We start from the raw sequence: 19,078 nt of genomic DNA on the forward strand, positions 1-19,078 counted from the left end.
CTATGCACAGATATGAATTCAGGAGCCCACATGCCTCGAACAATCACAACCTAACAATGGAGCCGATGCCCATGAGCACTATCACCGAAAGGAGTCACCTACCTCATGACTGGAAAAATCTTCTTCGAACAAAAACAAAGTTCAAACATCCAGACCCAACACTATATGTCAGGCTATGCAAAGCATGTGATCTACAGCTCACATGCCTCGAACTGCCACTTTCTGAAAGTGTTTTTCCCCCCCAAGAACTGCAATTAAAAATCCACCTTCATCACACGTTGTGACTTTAGCAGGACAGTCTCCACCTGTTTTGGCATCATTTGGATCCTTAGAAAAATCTCTCAGCACGTAAGCAGGCAGTCATTGCTCGGGTAACGTCCAGATTGGACTATTGTAATGTTCTTTATCTGGGCATTAACAAGGGTCTAGTGCGAAGTCTGCAGATGGTGCAGAATGCTGCAGCTAGGCTTGTGATGAATTTACCAAAATTTCATGCTTTCACAGCCTCCATCAAGTTGCTGCACTGGTTGCCGATGGGCCGTAGGATCCTTTTTAAGACTGTGTGCATGACTCACGATGCCTATAACAGCGCAGGCCCCGAGGCGAGTAAGGATATTGTCCATCGCTACGTTCCAAGCAGGCAGGTCCGGTCTGCAGATAAGAATCTGCTAACTGTACTGAGATTCAAAAGGTCATAAGGGGAGGTCTGATTAGCAGGCCCACAGCCAGGGAAAGTCGTAAACCAGTGAAGCAAAAAGCAAAAATCTGGGGTGACCATAGGATTGCAGACCCCACTCTCCTACAACGCAAAGTCCTTCCTATGCTCCCAGTACAGGCTAGACCGGAGGTCGTGCGGGGGATTATTTTAAGCAGGTTGGATTACTGCAACGCACTGCTTCTGGGAGCGCCTAAAACTCTGGTTGGTAAGTTGCAACGCATACAAAATGTGGCAGCCAAGTTGACACTCTCTCGTCCACGCACTGCCTCCTCTACCTCAGCGCTGCTTGATCTTCATTGGCTGCGCCTGTCCAGCAACGGATTCTTTTTAAGGCATTGTGTTTGGTTTTTAAAGCCTCTACCTGCATTGCTGCAGAATCTTTTCTCTTGGTATTCTACTCCTCGAACCCTGCGCTCTTCCTCTGCATGCCTGGTAACGGTTCCCAGGTTTCAGAGGTCAAGGATGGGAGGTCGCTCCTTCAGCTTTTCCGCTGCTAAACTCTGGAATTCTCTCCCGCTACCATTGAGGAGCCAGGACGAATTTCCATCCTTTAAGAGAAGTTTGAAGACCTATTTATTTCCAAGAGTAGTGTGATCCCTGTGAGTGTGTGTCAGCTATGTTCAGTCAAAGCGCCAGGATACCCTTTGGGTGACAGTGTTGCGCTATATAAGATTGCAATACATACATACATACGAGATGGTGCTTTAGCATGAGCTGAGCCTGTCTGCAGCTTTCGGAACCATGTCCTTATAGCTGTTCTATGATATAGCCATACCATATACTCTTAAGTGCATTATAATCCTCGCGGTTAATGATAACTTTGGTTTGGCTTTATCAAAACATGTCGTGTAAGGTGTCATACGCTTTGGAATACTACCCACTCGCCAATTCTGGCAACGGGGGTAGCATTCCACCCTTCTAGAGGGAGCAAACATGTAGTTGTAGCTTTACCCGGTTAAAGTTAAACAGCCTCAGCATCACAAAATGGATGCTGCTGCCACAGACATGAGTCTGACCACCTGCTGCTGGACGAAACTCAGGCAGGGGAGGCCTGGACAATAGGTTTCCTGTCTTGGGAGGTGCTGGCACCTCCCCAGACAGCCTGTAGTTTATTGGGGCAGGGTGGGTTGCATGAAATGACACTGCCTGGGGCACATAAAGTGCTACATGCATAGCCCGGTTCAAACCAGTTGCTGGGGCACCCTAGCCCCAGCTCCGGCGCGAAAATGGACAAAGGGAAAGGGGTGTAACCACCCCCTTCCCAGGTTGCCCCACAGGAGGGACCTAGCAGGTAATCCAGCCCCTTACTTTAGTATAAAGTTAAGAGCTGAGTCTAGAGACTTTAGATTTATCCTGGAAAGAAACTGACACGAACTCTTGGACCTTCGACGTTCCACATCGACTGGAACACTGAAGACACCTCCCTTGTGGTCAAGGAGTGACCACCCTGTGCAAATAGGCACCAACAGTAACTTGCCGGTTTTCTTTGTCGACGCTCCCGTTGAAACCCGAAGACTTAGCGACGCAGGAACTGGACTCCCAGACTTCCCTGACTCCGAACCACACCCACAGCAAAGCTGTGACACGTGACGGACATGAGAGATGTGGGACCGGACATCCTGGACTACCTGCTTTTTGCTACCTGTGCAGCTTCTGATGTAGCCGCGAAGTTGTGCATTGAGGTTTGAGAAGTCCCAGACCCAAGCAGCATTTGCACCGAAGGTCAGTCCTCCACTGCACGAGTGCAGAGTGGGGCCTGTGCCTGCATTTCAGCTCACAGAGTCTTCCCGGTTGCTAGCCCGTTGGCTAATGAGCCCTACGAAGGCGAACCTTTGAATTTACAACGCTTGCCTGGTTGCTCCAGTCTTGCTCCAGCTTCCCTGTGAAGGAAAAGCGCCCCAGACCTTGCTGGTCTGAACAGAAGCACATCTTCACTTCATGCGTGGGTTGCGGTTACCAGGGCTTGCTGGGTCCAATCCGGATACCGACACCGCAGTCACCTAGATCATTTGTGGGACAGCTCGTATCCAGCGCCTGGTCGTCTTCGATGCCTCCTGGTCCACGTGGCTGCAGAGAAAAGCTTCACTTCTTCACCTGATTGTATCTCAACATCGCCTGGTTCCTTCCTGGTCACTGGCTAGTGACCCAGACTCTGTCCCCTCTGCTTTCAGGTTCTTCGCGACTCAGATCCACCCTTGGATCCACCCAGACACTTTCCTCCTGGTCGCCTGCAGCACTTTCTTGCAGCTCTCCATAGGATTCAGCGACGAAACCAGACACGAAAGAACACCTATGCACCCGGCTTCCCTGGGTGAGGTAACTTAAGTACTCCGGTGCTCCCGTGGGTAACAACTATCCAAGTGTCCTAGTTTAACAGGGTTTTCCCGTAGTCCACCCGCAAGTGTCCGAAATCTACTACTTTGTAACTTTTAAGTTCCCATTGAAACTCTATTGTAACTCGTGTGTGTGTTTAGACACTGCACACGCATACTGTGGGTCTCCAACTTACAATACCGTGGTTGTTCTGTGTAGCCCCAGCGATTTCCTAGGCCTACTCCCCTTTCCTGAAGTGGTTCTTATACCACTTCTTTAGTATATGGTTCGTGAGGCCCGTAGGGCAGAATTGTATTTGTGCAACTTATAGTATGCTTATTGAGTAACTTGTGCTGTATCTCGAACTCTGATCTCGAAGAGTGCAGAGGGGTTGTGTTAGTAATAAATATACATATTTGATATATACCTTGTGTGGTGTCCTTTCATTTGGTATTCAAGAAATTATAATTGGTAAAACAATTGGCTTCACATGCTCTCTGAAGTTTTAGCCTAAGACTGCTTTGTCCATGCTACCACTAGGATAGCTGGTCTATAAGGTTGACTTGACAACCATCACCATAAGGGTTGTTTGGAGTGGTGCAAGGTGCTCACTAGAATAGTGAACACCATATACCAGGCCAACTTCTCACACCTGCAATTCCAAAAACAAAAAAGATTGTATATATTTTAGTAAACGTGCTTCAGGAACCCACATGTGGGCAAAGCAATTCGAATGTCAGGACTAGTAATAAACATCCTATGGAAAAACAAACATTACTAAAAACTATATTTGCAAAAAGGGGGACAAATTATAAAAATATCGGCTGAAAAGAAAATATTCAAAAATACAATAGTTTAATATAGAAATAAAGCTGAAGATAAAACCAATTTTGAAATATTTTAATTTAATCAGAGGATAAAAAAATGAGGAAGTAACTGCAATGTATTCCAGGATTATTGTGCAACGTAGCTGCTTTAAATGAGAATGCTTACCTACTAGAACAGTCATTTCATTTTTCTCTTAGCAAGGAAAAATTAATAGTTTGGGTGGAAAACCACGTTTGTCTTATTTGTTTAATGTGCTCATGTTGATTAAGATGAAAGGGAATACAGACCATTCACAGGCATTTGTAGCCTTTGGATAGTTTTATTTTCTGCTACAAAGAAGATGTTCAGCATCCTCCACAAATACAGATAGGTTTATCAATACTTATGAAGATGCAATAATGGTCAAATAGGAGAATGGAGAGGTACTCATTTAGCTTCCAATATAAATGTTGGAAGTAGATCAAGTTAATGCTTGCATACACCACAAAAGAGAAACAAAACGTGGATGTTATTTACTCTAATTACATAGTATTTCTGACTATACCTTGTCTAATCTTTTGACCAGAAATAACATGGCTCCATCAAAAGCACGAACTTTCCCAATTAGATCTTCATGTTGAAACAAAAGTGCTGTACGTAAGCGTCGGGATTCCATCTGAGGGTTGTAGTCAATATGGTACTGGTATAAAACCCATTGTGGGCGAGAAGTTAATCTAAAATGGTTTGTGCTCAACTTTATAGTAGTCCCAGAAACACCTGCAGAACAAAAAATATATTTGAGAATTTTTGACACAGAAATGTATGACCTGCAAACGTGCTACCCTGCTGTTAAGAAAGCAATTTACCAGTCTTTGAATCCTTGACATGCTCTATACCCTGGCGAGTATTCACTCCAAGGTCATGATAATCACGTCTTCTGCCACCTCTTTCTCCAAGAGAGAGTTCCTGGAAACCAGCGGACAGCCTCAGCTCTAGTGTTTAGGAAAAAACTTGATTATTTATTAGATAAATTACAAATTTTTGCAAGTCTTAATATTCTAATAAGTGTCCAAGATGAAATGTCAATCTATAAAAACAAACCCAATAGTTCAGAGAAGTCATCTTCAATAGGAGGGGTATAGTGCACCTGGAATAATCCTTCCAATTGGACAGAATAAAATAAACTACTAATTACGTCAAACTATGGATGCCAGAGCCTTGTGCAAACAGGTCACAACTACCGGAACTGCCTGATACCCAAGGCAAATATTCAAACAAAAGTAGTCCAATACACAATTGCTGGTCTTCACCTTTACGACCTACTGGACTGTTACTGTTCGACACGTGAAGAAATACAATGAAATGCCACAATCTTGATCATGAAGTCAGTCAAATAAATTAGCTGATAACCATAACATGAAAGCTTTAATAAAAAAAAGCATTTACATATCAGAATTAAAACGAAGACGTTAAGAGCAGAAAGGTAACTACTTTTTTCAAGGAGGATTATATTTAAGAAACATTCAAGAAATAAATACTCTATTGCTGGAAGTAGTCCCTACATTTGATCATTACAAATCTTTTTCCATGAATGTTCAAATAAGAATAGAGAGATTGCTAGTACAAAAGCTGCACTGGTTCCATTCTCCAGATACATTCCAAGGAGACTGCAATGCTGCTTCTGCCACCATCAAGCTCCCGCTACCTCCGAGCATTACGGGGGCCGAGACTACAACTCCCAGCGTCCTCCCCGTGGCGCCAGTCACCGCGTCACAGAGGAAGAGCTTGGAGGCACTTAAAAACGTTCAAGGGCTCCCGCAGCGCCCGTCAGAGCCAGAAGGAGGCAGGGCTGGGCCACCCCTCATTGGACATTTCGAACTATTCAGGACATGGTCAGTTGTTTTTGACTTCGCTTAATATTTGTAGTGTTATACATACTCTTACTTTTAGTGTTCTACTTTATACTAAATTGTCATGAGCAAGGGTAATCGTAAGGGGGCAGCGGCCCAGGGGATGTAGGCACCTTGGACGCGTTTCTTATGCAGGCTGAGTCTGTCCTAATACATGAAATTGAGCTCACCCAAAGGAGACTTTCCCTAGATCCCCGTCGAGCCTCCGCTGAAGCTTTTTTACCCGGTCCATTGCTAATTTCAGATTTACCAACAGACTATGTAGCCAGTGGTTTCTTTGTCCCCAGTACCCCAACCAAATGACACATCCACTTTAGTCAGTATTCCATCTTCTGTACCCTCTCCCCCTACCAAGATCCTTATAAGTCAACAAAGATCTGTTCAGATTAAGGTTGGGGAGGGTACAATAAAAAAAAGAAAAGCGTGTGCAGTGCCCCAAACCACGCACCAGGTCAGTAAAGTGGCAAAAACAAGAGGGACTGCTCGGGGTAACAACGGTGGCCCCCATGCCTCTCCAGCCCCAGGTATCTTGAGCCTATCAGGTGGTAGGGATCTGGCCAATGTTCGACAGGTGTCTAGTGACTCTGAAGACCGCATTATAGCTAAACTTGAAGAGAAATTTGCATTAACCCCCTACTCACAGAATTGTCCGGCATTGATTCAAGACTGACCAAAATAGAGCAACACCCTTTTTCCCCAAAGCTCATATGGAGTAATGGAAATCCTGGTGGTTTAACTGAACCTAGTCCGGTAATGGCGCACACAATAAGACCGCCAGTCACTGAAGTTGGTCATTGTGCAAATATTGCAGCGCCGGTTCCTATTGTCAATTTTCGAAGTTCAACGTTCACTACAGTTAAGGCCGGCCCTGGGTGGGAACATGTTGGTTGCCAAGATGTAGGGATGTCACAGGGTCGCTTAGCTAGCCCCAGTGACTCCCTTAACTTACCGCCGAAGCCATTCCATACACCATCATACTCTCTAATGCGCCAGTCCTCTAAGCATGGGCGGATTTTGCGGATCCACGATTCACGAATTTGCGTATTCACGGATCGTGGATCCGCAAAATCCGCGTATTTGCGGATTTTCGTAATTGCGGATTTGGGGCGGGGCTTCCATGCGAGTGCACATGCCTCTTGTGTGTATAAAAGAAAAGACGATCCCAGGAAAAAAGTTGTATAAAAGTTGTATGAATAAAACATGGTTACAGGGTTGTCATGGACTGGACCACAATGGGGAACTGCCTCTCCGGGGGAGCTCTGGCAATTTTTCTTCCTCGCATTATTTTCTTGCCTAAGAAGTGGCAACTCCGCAATTCGAAAATGGGGCTGAGAACCTATAGCGAATTTGGCCTGTGGAACATACTCAAAAATGTGTTAGTGGGCTGAAGACCGAACTGCATTATTACTGAACAGGGCAGCTTTAGAGCTGGCTAATTGGACCATGATTGGAAGGACTTTGGTGGTATCCCTGCATGCTCTGCCCAGAGTCTAACACGGCTAAGTAATGCCGGCTGTGCTGAATTTTAAAGGTCATATAGGAGGTGCCCACAGGGACAACTGAAAGCACAAATTAAGGAAATGCTTTCATGTCCTAGAGCATCGATCATGGTTGCCTCCCAGTTGACATGCTTGAAAGACACACCAGTGGGTCGTAATGGAGGGCACACATCAGCAACTTCATCGACTTCTGATGGTAACCTACGATACCTGACCTGAGCTGTGGCCTAGGCACGAACATAGTGGCACATTAGCGAAACTGCGAGTGGCTGGTCTACCTGGTTGGTGATCTGCCAAGGGGGGGCCTGCATGTTTGGGAGAACTGACCATGGGTGTTACACAAACAGCATGTCCGGAGTGCACACTGGCAGATCAGGAACATGGAACACAGTGGTGCTTTGACTAAGCCCTGCCCAGGGGTGCTGGAGTTAGTATAGATGGCTGCCTTCTCCAATGGACACTCTCTGTGAGACATATCGGGATCCCAGCAAGGCCATGAGAAAACAATCAATTGTCTTAGACTGCAGCCTGACCAACAGGCAACCTATACACTGTAAATGATACACTGTTAACTATTTTACGATGGCGCCGGCAAGCTGCCAGCGCCATCCTAAAATAGTTGCTACATTAGCTTCAACAGGAAGCGTGAATAGATAAAATAAAGCAGATGCACGAGCGCCTGCTTGATTTTATCTATTAGTGCTTCCTGTTGAAGCTAATTTAGTAACTATTTTACGATGGCGCTGGCAGCTTGCCGGCGCCATCGTAAAATAGTTACAACAACAGGCTTGAACTTTTGACCTAGGAATCCGCCGCTCGCGGATTGCGAATTCTCGGTAAATTCGCGAGAGTTCGCGGATCGCGAATTTACCGAAAATCCGCAAGCGGAGCGGATTTAGCGCTCATGCTTACAGTCCTCTCCTGGAAATGAGGAACTCTGGTCTTCACTTAGGAACAAGGCTCTTCACTTTTTGAATACCAGAACTGGACTGGGTAACCACTTATTCCAAGAATTCAACATCATACGCAGAATTCCATGGGTAGGGAAATCACCGAAATCTCCTAGTGGTGACTGTGGTGCTGAATTTTGAGTCCCCACTGATAGTTAAAACTATTTTGGACAGGGCGGGGGCTAGGCACCTGAGTAGGGATAACATTAGCATTCTGCCATTAGGGGTTTTATTATCGGAACACTTCTTTTCAAGTAACGGGAAGGGTTGGTCCCAGGGACGTAGTCCATGTACAAGGTTCCTATGACTAAGAAGTACCAACGCACAACAGATTTTAGCTTTTCTCCAACCTGGAAGACATTGACTGACTAAGAAGTCCATTGGTCTCTAATAAGACCTTGCCTCCAATAGCTGAGTTGGGAGTGGGTGACTGGGTCTTCGGCCCCACCAATAAAGGTAGTTAATTTCCATCCACACCACATGGGCCCAATATTGAAAAGACTACGGGTAGACGCAGGAGCGGTATGGGGAAGATTGGGGCTTAACACCCGTAGTTAATCACCCGGATGAAGGGGCTAGTTCTCCCATGGTGAGGTGCGGACTATGCCTTCAGCCAGGCTATAGTGATAAAACACAGCGACACCGTAGGACCCAAACTAGCTTCATGGAAAATCGCGGGGCTTACACAAAAAATAGCCTCTGTCGATTGGCCTATATTTATTGTGGAGCTAGAAATCCTGTTTTTTCAAACGACTTGGGTCGTGGATCAAGTATTCTGCCATGGTTATTTAAACTTTTCCAAAGCTGCGGAACAGGGGCAGCGTTGCAGACCAAAAGAGGGATTGACTACTTGGGTAAGACAATGTGATCAGCTCAAGATGGAGGAGATTTACATCAATTGTAAGGACATCCTTCTAATTAGGCTACAGCAGGCAAATGTTCCAGACCTGCTACTCAACGTCTATTGAGGGGTTTGCATGGTGAAAAAGCCTCTCCCACGTTAGCACTTTCAGATACTTTTTTAATAGAACACAGAGGTGACAAAAATGTAATAGCAGGTGATTTTAATTGCACATTCTAACCCCAGGATTTTCATGACAAATTTTAGTGCAGAGGACGACGCTCAGTGGTCCATTCCTCAGCTGGATATTTCCGCAATAAAAAGATGGTCGAGCGCAGCACAAGATAGAAAAATGTTGTCTGGTACAAGGGGTCAGGGCAGTTAACGGGTGATCTGTTTCTGACAGACATGGTATGCCTACCTTTAACACTGGGCAGCGTACCAGTCGAATAGAATTTTTCCTACTCAATAAGGAGTTCTGGTCCAACTTAATAGATATGGTGGTTTGCGAACGGCCCGAAAGCGATCCCAACCCGTTATTACTCTCCTTATGTTCCCCGCATACATCCAGCGGAGCAAGGTTGACACCATATACAGACTATGTAGAGGCCCACTTGACAAATGACACTAGACGAGTCAAATGGGCAAATGTGATTAGAAAGGAAGAGCATATGAAACAAATGAGTAGGTTGGTAGTTAACGCCATAAGTACTCTACAGACTTGCCCAACCCAGGAACAGTTTACTGTCATGCAGGTAAATGAGGATCTTTTTAGTAAGCTTAAAAGCTTTTTTATATAAACCATGATTCACTCTGGCTTTAAAGCTGCCGCCTGGTATGACACTTCTTGTCGCATGGCCTGTAGGAGTCTAGCTGTGGCAATTAGGTCAAAAGATAGGGAAAACATTCGTAAGGCTAGGACTGCATAAAAGGCAGCCCAACATCGTGCCAAAAGAGACTGGGACGAACAACATTGGGCGGAACTGCTTAAAGCATGTTCTGAGAGAAACAGGGCTGCTTTCTGGCACATGGTGAAGTGGGGTAGTTGGTCCCTTAGCAAGGCGCCCACGAACCACGTGGAGTCAGACGAGTGGGTCTCACATTTTAAAGCCCAGTTTGCATGTGTTGGCGATGCATACAATCTGTTTGAAGTGCCACCCCCATCGCCACTCTACTAAGATAGAATTGGAAATCGCTCTACTCCTAGTCCAAAGAGGCAGGGCGCCTGGGCCGGACTGCATTCCCGCTGATCTGTTCCTTCATGACATACATACTTGGGCATCATACAATCAGCTTCATGTAAATGCCATCGCCAAAGGAGCATCTATCCGGTACTTGGGCAGGAGCAGTAATACTTCCCACCTATAAAAAAGGGGATCGCTCCCTACCTGGGAACTATAGGCCCATAAGCCTTATTGATTGTATTAAAAAGGTATCAGCAAGGTTGGTCCTAAGCAGAATTAAAGCTTGGATGGAGGAACGGGACATCCTTTCCCATCTCCAGGCGGGGTTTCGGTCATGCACTAGCACTGTAGATCAGGCGCTCAGGTTTATTCTTATATATTGGCGTATCGTAGTACTAGGGAGAGGCACCATCTTCGCAGCCTTTGTCTACTTCAAGTCGGCATTCAACCTCGTTCCCCGTACCAAGATGTGGCGCACTTTTTTTCAAGCTAGGTATGCAGCTGGACATTCTGGCTTTTTTTATTACGTTGCATGCAGATAACTATGCACAGGTGAGATGGGATGCACGGGGAAGTTGAATAAAGGAAGGGGAGCACTCTTAAATCTTATAAAATTAGATTATCCAATAGTCTGGCGTGCAGTTTAGGCAGGCACACTGCCCTTGTGTGCTATAACTCAATAGTGTTTCCACCTGGCCCCTACGCACTACTGCCTAACAAACTTCTGGCTGGTAAATAAACACAATGCTTTCTAATATTTCACGTTTCACCATATTATAAATGATCACAAAAAGGAATATACTGGTTTGTTCATGTTCAACCGAACCACAAAAAAATTGTTTTAATTATCAATACATGAAAATACTTATTTTCTCAGTACATTCATGATAAATATATTACAATGAACAAACACATTTGAAGAACTGCCCAGTGCATTTCGGGCCATCGGCCCTTTTTCCAGGGCTTGATCTGTAAAATACATAAATCACATTCTCAGTTCAATTGAACCCATGTATTTAAGGAAGCAGACCTTATCGAGATAAACATAACACAGTTAAATAATTCCACAATTATGTATGCATTGGACCTCAAAGATAAATAATGGAAGAATTAATACGTGTAAAAAAAGTGCTCCATGCAAATTAAAATCAAACGGACCTATACAACGAAATTCACCCAAACTCAAGAGAACACTGTAGGAAGGTGGATACCCAACTATGGTTACCTCAGATGTTTTGCCTTGTGTTTAGTTGGCCTGGGATCCTAATCAGGGTCCCAGGCTAACTGATTTGCATATGGCATGTCTGAACTGGGGTGGCGGAGTGAGCTAAAGAACGGTGATGGATTAAACCCAGACCAGTTGACTGGGGGTGAGTGTTTGTATTGTCAACGCTCCGTCCATCACCACCTTTGGTTTTTCTTCGACTTACAACCATAGCCATAAGGATTGTTTGGACTGGTGCAAGGTGTTCACTAAAAAAGTGAACATCATATACCAGGCCAACTTCTCACAAACACTACCACTTCACCATGTAGTGTCATCCGTGCAAACAAAGACAGTGCTATTCAGAGAAAAAACCTACCTATACCCGCCAAGATATGCCCGAGTTTCGAAAGGCGATGCTATGTCAACAACCTAAAAAGGAGCACATAAGGAACATTAATCCCAATTCGACGCTTGTCCTGACGTGTTTCCAAGAGGAAATGGTAAAAAAACATGAAAATATTCACTGACCTGAAAAAACAAAACTGGTGACGTTCGATTCAAAATCCCGATGTACGAACCCAAACTTCGCTGCAACAAACTGTATCCGACTGAAAAAGTAAACAAGTTACTTACCTGTAACTACAGTTATCCAGTATCTTTCATAGATTCATATGCCTGAATCATTCCCCGTCGTCGAGGCAGGAGTCCCACGGTAATAATATATACAATCGCAGTGCTTAAAAAAATTATTTGTAGTAGGCTGAAAAGACTATAGGCCCAACTAGGCCCAAAACTTAGCAGCCGATCTACCTCATTATGTAAAAAGATTGGAAAAGTATTTCCAACCAATCAGCTGACAGCACTCTCCAGAACCTTCCCAGCAGAGGCAGTTCTCTTCAGATTTTCCCAGCACAAGTGAGAAGTATGTATCCCTAATAAAGAACTGCCCTGCCGGGGAGGAAGGTGGGTGCATGTGAATCTATGAAAGATACCAATACTGGATAACTATAGTTACAGGTAAGTAACTTGTTTTCTTATCCAGTATTGGGGTATCTTTCATAGATTCACATGCCTGAATCAGACTAGCAAGCAGTAAGTCACATCTGTCGTTAGCAGAAGGTAGGAGACAAACCGTTATTGTACATATCCCCCACACAACCGGAAGGTTATAGAGCACTAAAATGTAAGTATACACATATGCAGAAGAACCTTCATATACTATCGTTCATAATAAAGACAGCATTTGATAAACAGAACATTACAGTAAATCATACATATTTACATAACATCCATATAATGTAAGAGACCTTTGAAAAGTCTAACCTTGATGAAGAAGATGTTGCAGCACCACCTCTCCAACTGCTGTATTATCCTGTAATGCCGACTGCAAACAGTAGTGCCTTGTAAAAGACACTCTTCCATGTAGCAGCTCGGCAAATGCTCTCCAGCGGGACTCCAGCAAATAAAGCTGTCGTCGCCGACATCATTCTGGTGGAATGAGCTCTGACATTTCTGACTAAAGGTCTATTAGCCTTTTCATGACAGAATTGTATCCTTGAGGTTAACCATCTAGCTATAGTTGCTTTCGTTACATCTTGTCCTAGCGTGACCTGCCCATAAGAAACAAATAGCTGGTTAGATTTTCTTATGTCCTTAGTTTGTTGAAGGTAAAACTTTAGACATCGTTTGACATCAAGAGAGTGGAGGGCATTTTCTGCCGGTGTGACAGGATCCGGGAAAAAGGTCTTCAACTTTACCGGCTGGTTTAAGTGAAATTGAGACGGTATCTTTGAAATGAATTTCGGATTTGTTCTTCATGTGACATAATCCTTTGAGAAATGTAGTAACGGTTCTGAAATGGTGAAAGCCTGAATTTCACCAACCCTCCGGGCTGAAGTGAGAGCTAGTAAAATAGCCACTTTCCAGGTTAAGAATTTCAGTTCAGCTCTATAGATCGGCTCGAACGGTCTCCTCATTAATTGGGACAAGACAATATTGAGGAGGCGTAAGTCGAACTGGAGGGAAGGCTCGGAACAATCCTTTCAGAAATTGTTTGATCAGTGAAGATGAACATAGTGAAGGCTTGCTCGAACTTCTTCTGAATCGGGATATGGCGGCGAGATGTACCTTAATAGAAGAGAATACCAGGCCCACCTTGGCTAGAGAAAGTAAGTAAGGTACAATATCCTCAGGTGGAGCTTGAAGAGGATGATTATTATTTGCTGCGCACCAGCAACAAAAGCGTTTCCATTTGAAACGGTATGTTCTGATAGTACTGAGCACGGGCTTGAGACAGAATTGCTCTACAGTCTTCAGAGATTTGTAGATCTTTAAACTCTAAGAAGTCAGGAGCAATGCGTGCAAGTGCAGCGATTGAGGATCCGGGTGCAAAATCTGACCTCCTTCCCTTGACAGCATGGAAAGAGTCGGTTTGAGACAAATTGGAGGTTGTCGAGATAACAGGAGTAGTTCTTGGAACCAGTACTGCCTCGGCCAGCGAGGAGCAATGAGTAGAAGAGTGCAATGTTCTCTCTTCATCTTCTGCAGAATCCTTGGTATTAACGGTATCGGGGGGAAAAGCATATGCATAGATTCCTGACCATCTCATGGACAGGGCATTCCTCTTTACCACCGTTGTGGAAATCTGCTGGCATAGAACAGGCATTAACTGTTTTGTCTTGTCGCGAACAGATCTAGAGTTGGTGTTCCCCTATTTTTGGAAGATTCTGTTCACCTGTTCTTGTTCTAGCTCCCATTCGTGGCAACCTGTGAGGGATCTGCTGAGGTTGTCGGCTAAGGAGTTTTTAACCCCCTTCACATGCTCCGCTCTGAGTGTTATGCCGTGCTGTATAATCCACTCCCACATCTCTTGAGCTTCCTGCGATAGGGATAGAGATCTCGTTCCCCCTTGCTTGTTTATGTAAAACATGCTGGTGGTATTGTCCGTACGCACCAGTACTGATAAGTTTGCAATTCTCGGAAGAAACGCTTGCAGAGAAAGGAAAATGGCTCTTAATTCGAGGCTGTTGATGTGCTTCTGCCGATACTGATGAGACCATCGGCCTTGAATCTGGAGGTCCTGAAGACCTCCCCTTCCCTCCATTGATGTATCCGTAGTCAGAATGAATTCCGGGATAGCTTGAAGAAATGTGAGGCCCGGAGACAGATTGCTTTCTTTCGACCACCACTGGAGAGCTTGCCTCATTCTCGGTTTCACCTTTATGTGATCGTCGAAAGATCCTCCTAGTTGTTGCCATTGTTGTTGTAATCCCTCCTGCAGCGGCCTCATCCTGAGTCTTGCAAAGGGAACTAGGTTGATTGCTGAAGAGCACATCCCTAGAAGAGACGCATATGACCGGACAGAACGTGACTTTTTTTCTGAGATCTGCCTTGCCAGTCTTTGAAGTCTGTCCTGACGTTCCTGAGACAAGAATGCTTTGCACTTTTGAGTGTCCAGAGAGGCTCCCAGAAAGGTAAAGACCTGTAGGGGCTGTAATTGAGACTTTTTTGCATTTAGAGTGAGGCCCAGACTTGAGAATAGACAAAGGGCGCTTTTGATCGCTTGTCTTGTGATCTGTTTCGATGGTCCTTTGAGCAACCAATTGTCGAGGTACGGGAAGACCTGTATCCCCTGGGACCTCAACGCTGCAGAAACTGGGGCCAAGCATTTTGTAAATATTCTTGGTGCCGACTTTAGCCCGAATGGAAGCACCTTGAATTGAAAGTGGACGCCAGCCACTGTGAATCGGAGGTATTTGCGATGTTTGGGGTGTATAGGGATATGGAAGTAGGCGTCTTCCAAATCCAGAGAAGCCATAAAATTGCCTTCGTTGAGACAATTGATCACATCTGCCAATGTCACCGTGCGAAAACTGTTTCCTCAAGAATTTGTTGAGCCTGCGCAGATCCAGAATCGGGCGCCACTCTCTCGATTTTTTCCTTATTAGGAAGAAGCGTGAGTAAAATCCTTTTCCCTTCTGCGAGATTGGAACCTTCTCTCTCGCATTCTTCCAAAACATGTTTAATGCCTCTTTGAACAGCACGTGTAGACGAGGGGGAGGGGGACCCTTGGGCGGAGTCGTAGGTGGTTTCTTTAGGAATTCCAGTGTGCCCTCTTTCCACTAATTCGAGGACCCACCGGTCCGATGTGATGTTCCGCCATTGATGGCAAAATGCAGAGATCTTCGCGCCCACAGGGAGAAAAGGATGTTGGATTGGCGTCCGGCAAAACTCATTGACGCTTGTTTGAATCTCGTCCTTGATTGTTTGCTCTTAGTCTTCCTCCCTGACGAGAGAAGTTATTGGAGGTAGACTGACGATATGAAGACTGGTAATACGGTTGCTTGTACTGCGATTGGTATTGCCTGTTCTGTTGGTTATGGTAACTTCCTCTAGAAGAAAAACCACGACCTCTTGCTCCTCTAAAAACCTCTCTTGTACTGTAGAGTATCAAGCGATTTTGCGGTATCCGTATCAGTTTTGATGGCAAGCAAGGCGTCATCTAAATGCTTACCGAAGAGCGAGTCCCCGTCGTAAGCCATAGAGGATTTTTGTTTGAACCTCGGGTCTGAAGGAGGTTGCTCTAAGCCAGCCTTGGCGTCTGAGCACCGCAGCACCCGCTAACTGACGGAAATTAGTATTTGCAATGTCCAGGGCACAATCTATTACTTCTGCAGCTGCTCTTTCTCCTTCAAGCAGTATCCTACGTGCCTCTTGTTGACGGTCCTCCAGTATCAACTCCAGGAATTCAGACAGCCCCGACCACATCTGTCGGTCATAGCGGGCAAGAATCGCAAGAGAATTTGCGGCCTTGATAGAGGATGCAGCGTTGATATAAAGCTTCTTGCCTATCAGGTCCAATCTTCTGCCTTCTTTGGCCGGCGGCGTTGAGATTGGAGTGGACGGATTCTTGGACCTCTGTTGAGCGGCTTGAGATATTACAGAGTCCGGACGTGGGTGACCAACCAAACAGGATTGAGTTTCTGGTGGTGCTCTGTACTTTTTCTCTATACGAGGAAAGACTGCAGGGATAGAAGCGGGTGTCTTCATAATCTTTATACCTCCCTGCCAAATAAAGTCTATAATGGGTATGGTCCTTGTGATCCTCCTATACCACTCTTTAAAGTCATGTAAAAAATAGTCCGACTGCTCAATGGTAACTGGCAGTTCAAACCTTGTAGCAGCCCTTTGCATGATATTATGAAAGCCTCCAATGTCCTCCGGCGGAGAATCAGAGGGCTGTGGCAAAGGAGGTGAAGGCATGGGTATTACGTAATCATCCCATGGATCTGTAGGCGTGTTGTCCTGAGGCAGCTCACCTTCCTCTCTTCCATCTTCATCCGAAGAGGAAGTATCCTGATCCCCTTGTGGCGCGGGTTCTTCAGTGTGTCTTTTTGACACTGGAGGTTGCGGTGGAGGAGGTGCAGGTACGTCCACTGGTACCGGGAGGTACACTTTGCGTGGATGGTGCCGGTGGGAACCTCTGGCGATAAGTCTGCCAACATGGCTTGCAAATACTGTATCAAAGGAGGGAGATGACTCGTCTCCTCCGAACGCGGAGGTCTGTATGGTTGTCTATAGAAAGGTGTAGACAACTCCTCGTGGTAGTAATGTTCTTGCATATCCTCTTCGTCCTCCTCATCCTGGCATTTTATGTGCAATTCGGATGGATGGCGTGCAATCCCAGAGGGACCTTCATTATCTCCGTCATCCTCCTCAGAATCCTCTTCTTCCACATAAGACTCTAAGATCTGCGATGGCAGCAGTAGGGAAATATTAGAGTTGTCCGGTCTATGATAGGTCTTGAGCTGAAAATGTGTGTAGGCCACAGGTGAGACATGAGACACCTGAGGTGGAACAGGCCAGGGTCTTGTTGGCGGAGTTTTGGTGATAGCTGAACTCCTTGAAGATTTAGGCGTCTTAACAAGCTGCGCTGAAGGCGGCTGGCTTATTGGTGAAAGCGCCGTCGAGGAGCTCGTCGTCGATGGGATCATCGATGGGGTCGTCGTCGACGGTATTGTGGATGGGATCATCGATGGGGTCGTCGTCGACGGTATTGTGGATGGACTCTTCGTCGACTGGGCCGTCGTCGACTGGGCCGTCGTCGACTGGGCCGTCAGCGACTGGGCCGTCAGCGACTGGGCCGTCGTCGACTGGGCCGTTGACGTGGCTGTCGTCGACGCCGTCGACGGGCTCTACGTCGACGAGACTTTTATCATCGATGACTTCGTCGACGAAGGTATCGACGATGATTTTTCGTTCTTAGTCACTGAAGATTTCTTTGAGGAAATCTTAGCTGAAACAATAGGTGAGGTAATGGCAGATGTAGATACCGTCACCGCAGAGCTTGAAATGGCAGAAGTCACAGAGACTGTGTGAGAAGACACCAGAGACAGTCTGAGTCTGGGCTTTACTCAGTTTTTGATGAAGATCCTGGAGAAGCAGGGGATTCATAGGAGGAGAGGACAACCTCCTTGAGGGTTCAGACACTCCATGAGAGGATTTGTGATGTTTATTCCTCCCAGGAGAAGAGGCATCTCTTGATCTGGCTCTTTTGCTGGATGTTGAAGCCTTGTCCTCCTCATCTGTGGAAGATGATTTGAGCCAAAGTAGAACCCATGCCTCCCTGTCCCTGATGGTTTTGGCAGGGAAGGTGAAGCAAATCCTACAATCCTTCACAATGTGAGGGGTGTAGGCAGTAGATGCAGTCCTTGTGCTGATCATCTACATGGACCCTCTTATCACAGGTCCTGCAGGCCTTGAAAAGAGCTTTCTTCACAGACATTCTGAAGAAAAAAAGGTTGAAAAACTGAGTAGGCACTCAGGGAGACTCCCTTCCACACGACATGCGGTTTAAATCTGAGGAGAACTGCCTCTGCTGGGAAGGTTCTAGAGGGTTCTGTCAGCTGATTGGTTGGAATTACTTTTCAGTCCCTTTTACATAATGAGATAGATAGGCTGCTACGTTTTGGGCCTAGTTGGGCCTACATTCTTTTCAGCCTACTACAAATAATTTTCTACGGCACTGCTATTGTAGATATTATTACCGTGGGACTCCCGCCTCGATGACGGGGAATGCTTCAGGCATGTGAATCTATGAAAGATACCCCAATACTGGATAAGAGTAAAATACACCAGACTTACTGCTAAGCCTCAAATGAAAATCACCGACCGGTCTAGCCAACTGGGGGCGTTACTAACCTTAATAAATCCTTATAAACGCTGGAAGCGCGTTCTCTCTACCGTGGAAGCCTTCTCTGTACGACCAGTAAGCTGACTCCATGCTCGCCTCCGTAAAAATAAATCTGCACTTCCACTATCACCGAAAACGGACTAGACGACTCGAAACTCGAAAAGAAACGAACATCGACATAGGACTGCTAGACGCCTTACGTTCAGGCGCCATTATTCACTGACAAAATGTAGTGCATGAAATAACCTTTCCGATACAAACAATGCACCTCCGCATATCATGCGCGTAGCAACTAATGAAAAAATACACCCTTGCATTAACCGCACCCAACCAAGGAAGTGCTGAAAAACTAAAGAACCAGTCAGAAAGACCAAAGTGATCCAAACATAAAATAATTGTGAAATCAAAGTAACAGAGATTACCAAAATACAATGTTCTTGAAAAAATACAAAGTCAC

At 45.5% G+C, this 19,078-nt stretch overlaps 1 protein-coding gene across 1 annotated transcript in view; it reads right to left on the reverse strand.

Annotated features, from left to right (window-relative positions):
• The window catches only part of PIWIL1 (piwi like RNA-mediated gene silencing 1), a 1,966,306-nt gene that overhangs the window by 1,534,534 nt on the left and 412,694 nt on the right, over positions 1-19,078 (reverse strand). The window contains exons 4-5 of the mRNA XM_078668015.1: positions 4,705-4,830; positions 4,404-4,615 (exon numbers count right to left, since the gene is read on the reverse strand). Coding sequence (XP_078524141.1) covers positions 4,404-4,615; positions 4,705-4,830 — 338 coding nt within the window. The remainder of the gene's footprint in view (positions 1-4,403; positions 4,616-4,704; positions 4,831-19,078) is intronic.

This window comes from Lissotriton helveticus, chromosome 11, assembly GCF_964261635.1.
Source record: "Lissotriton helveticus chromosome 11, aLisHel1.1, whole genome shotgun sequence".
NCBI classification, from domain to species: Eukaryota; Metazoa; Chordata; class Amphibia; order Caudata; family Salamandridae; genus Lissotriton; species Lissotriton helveticus.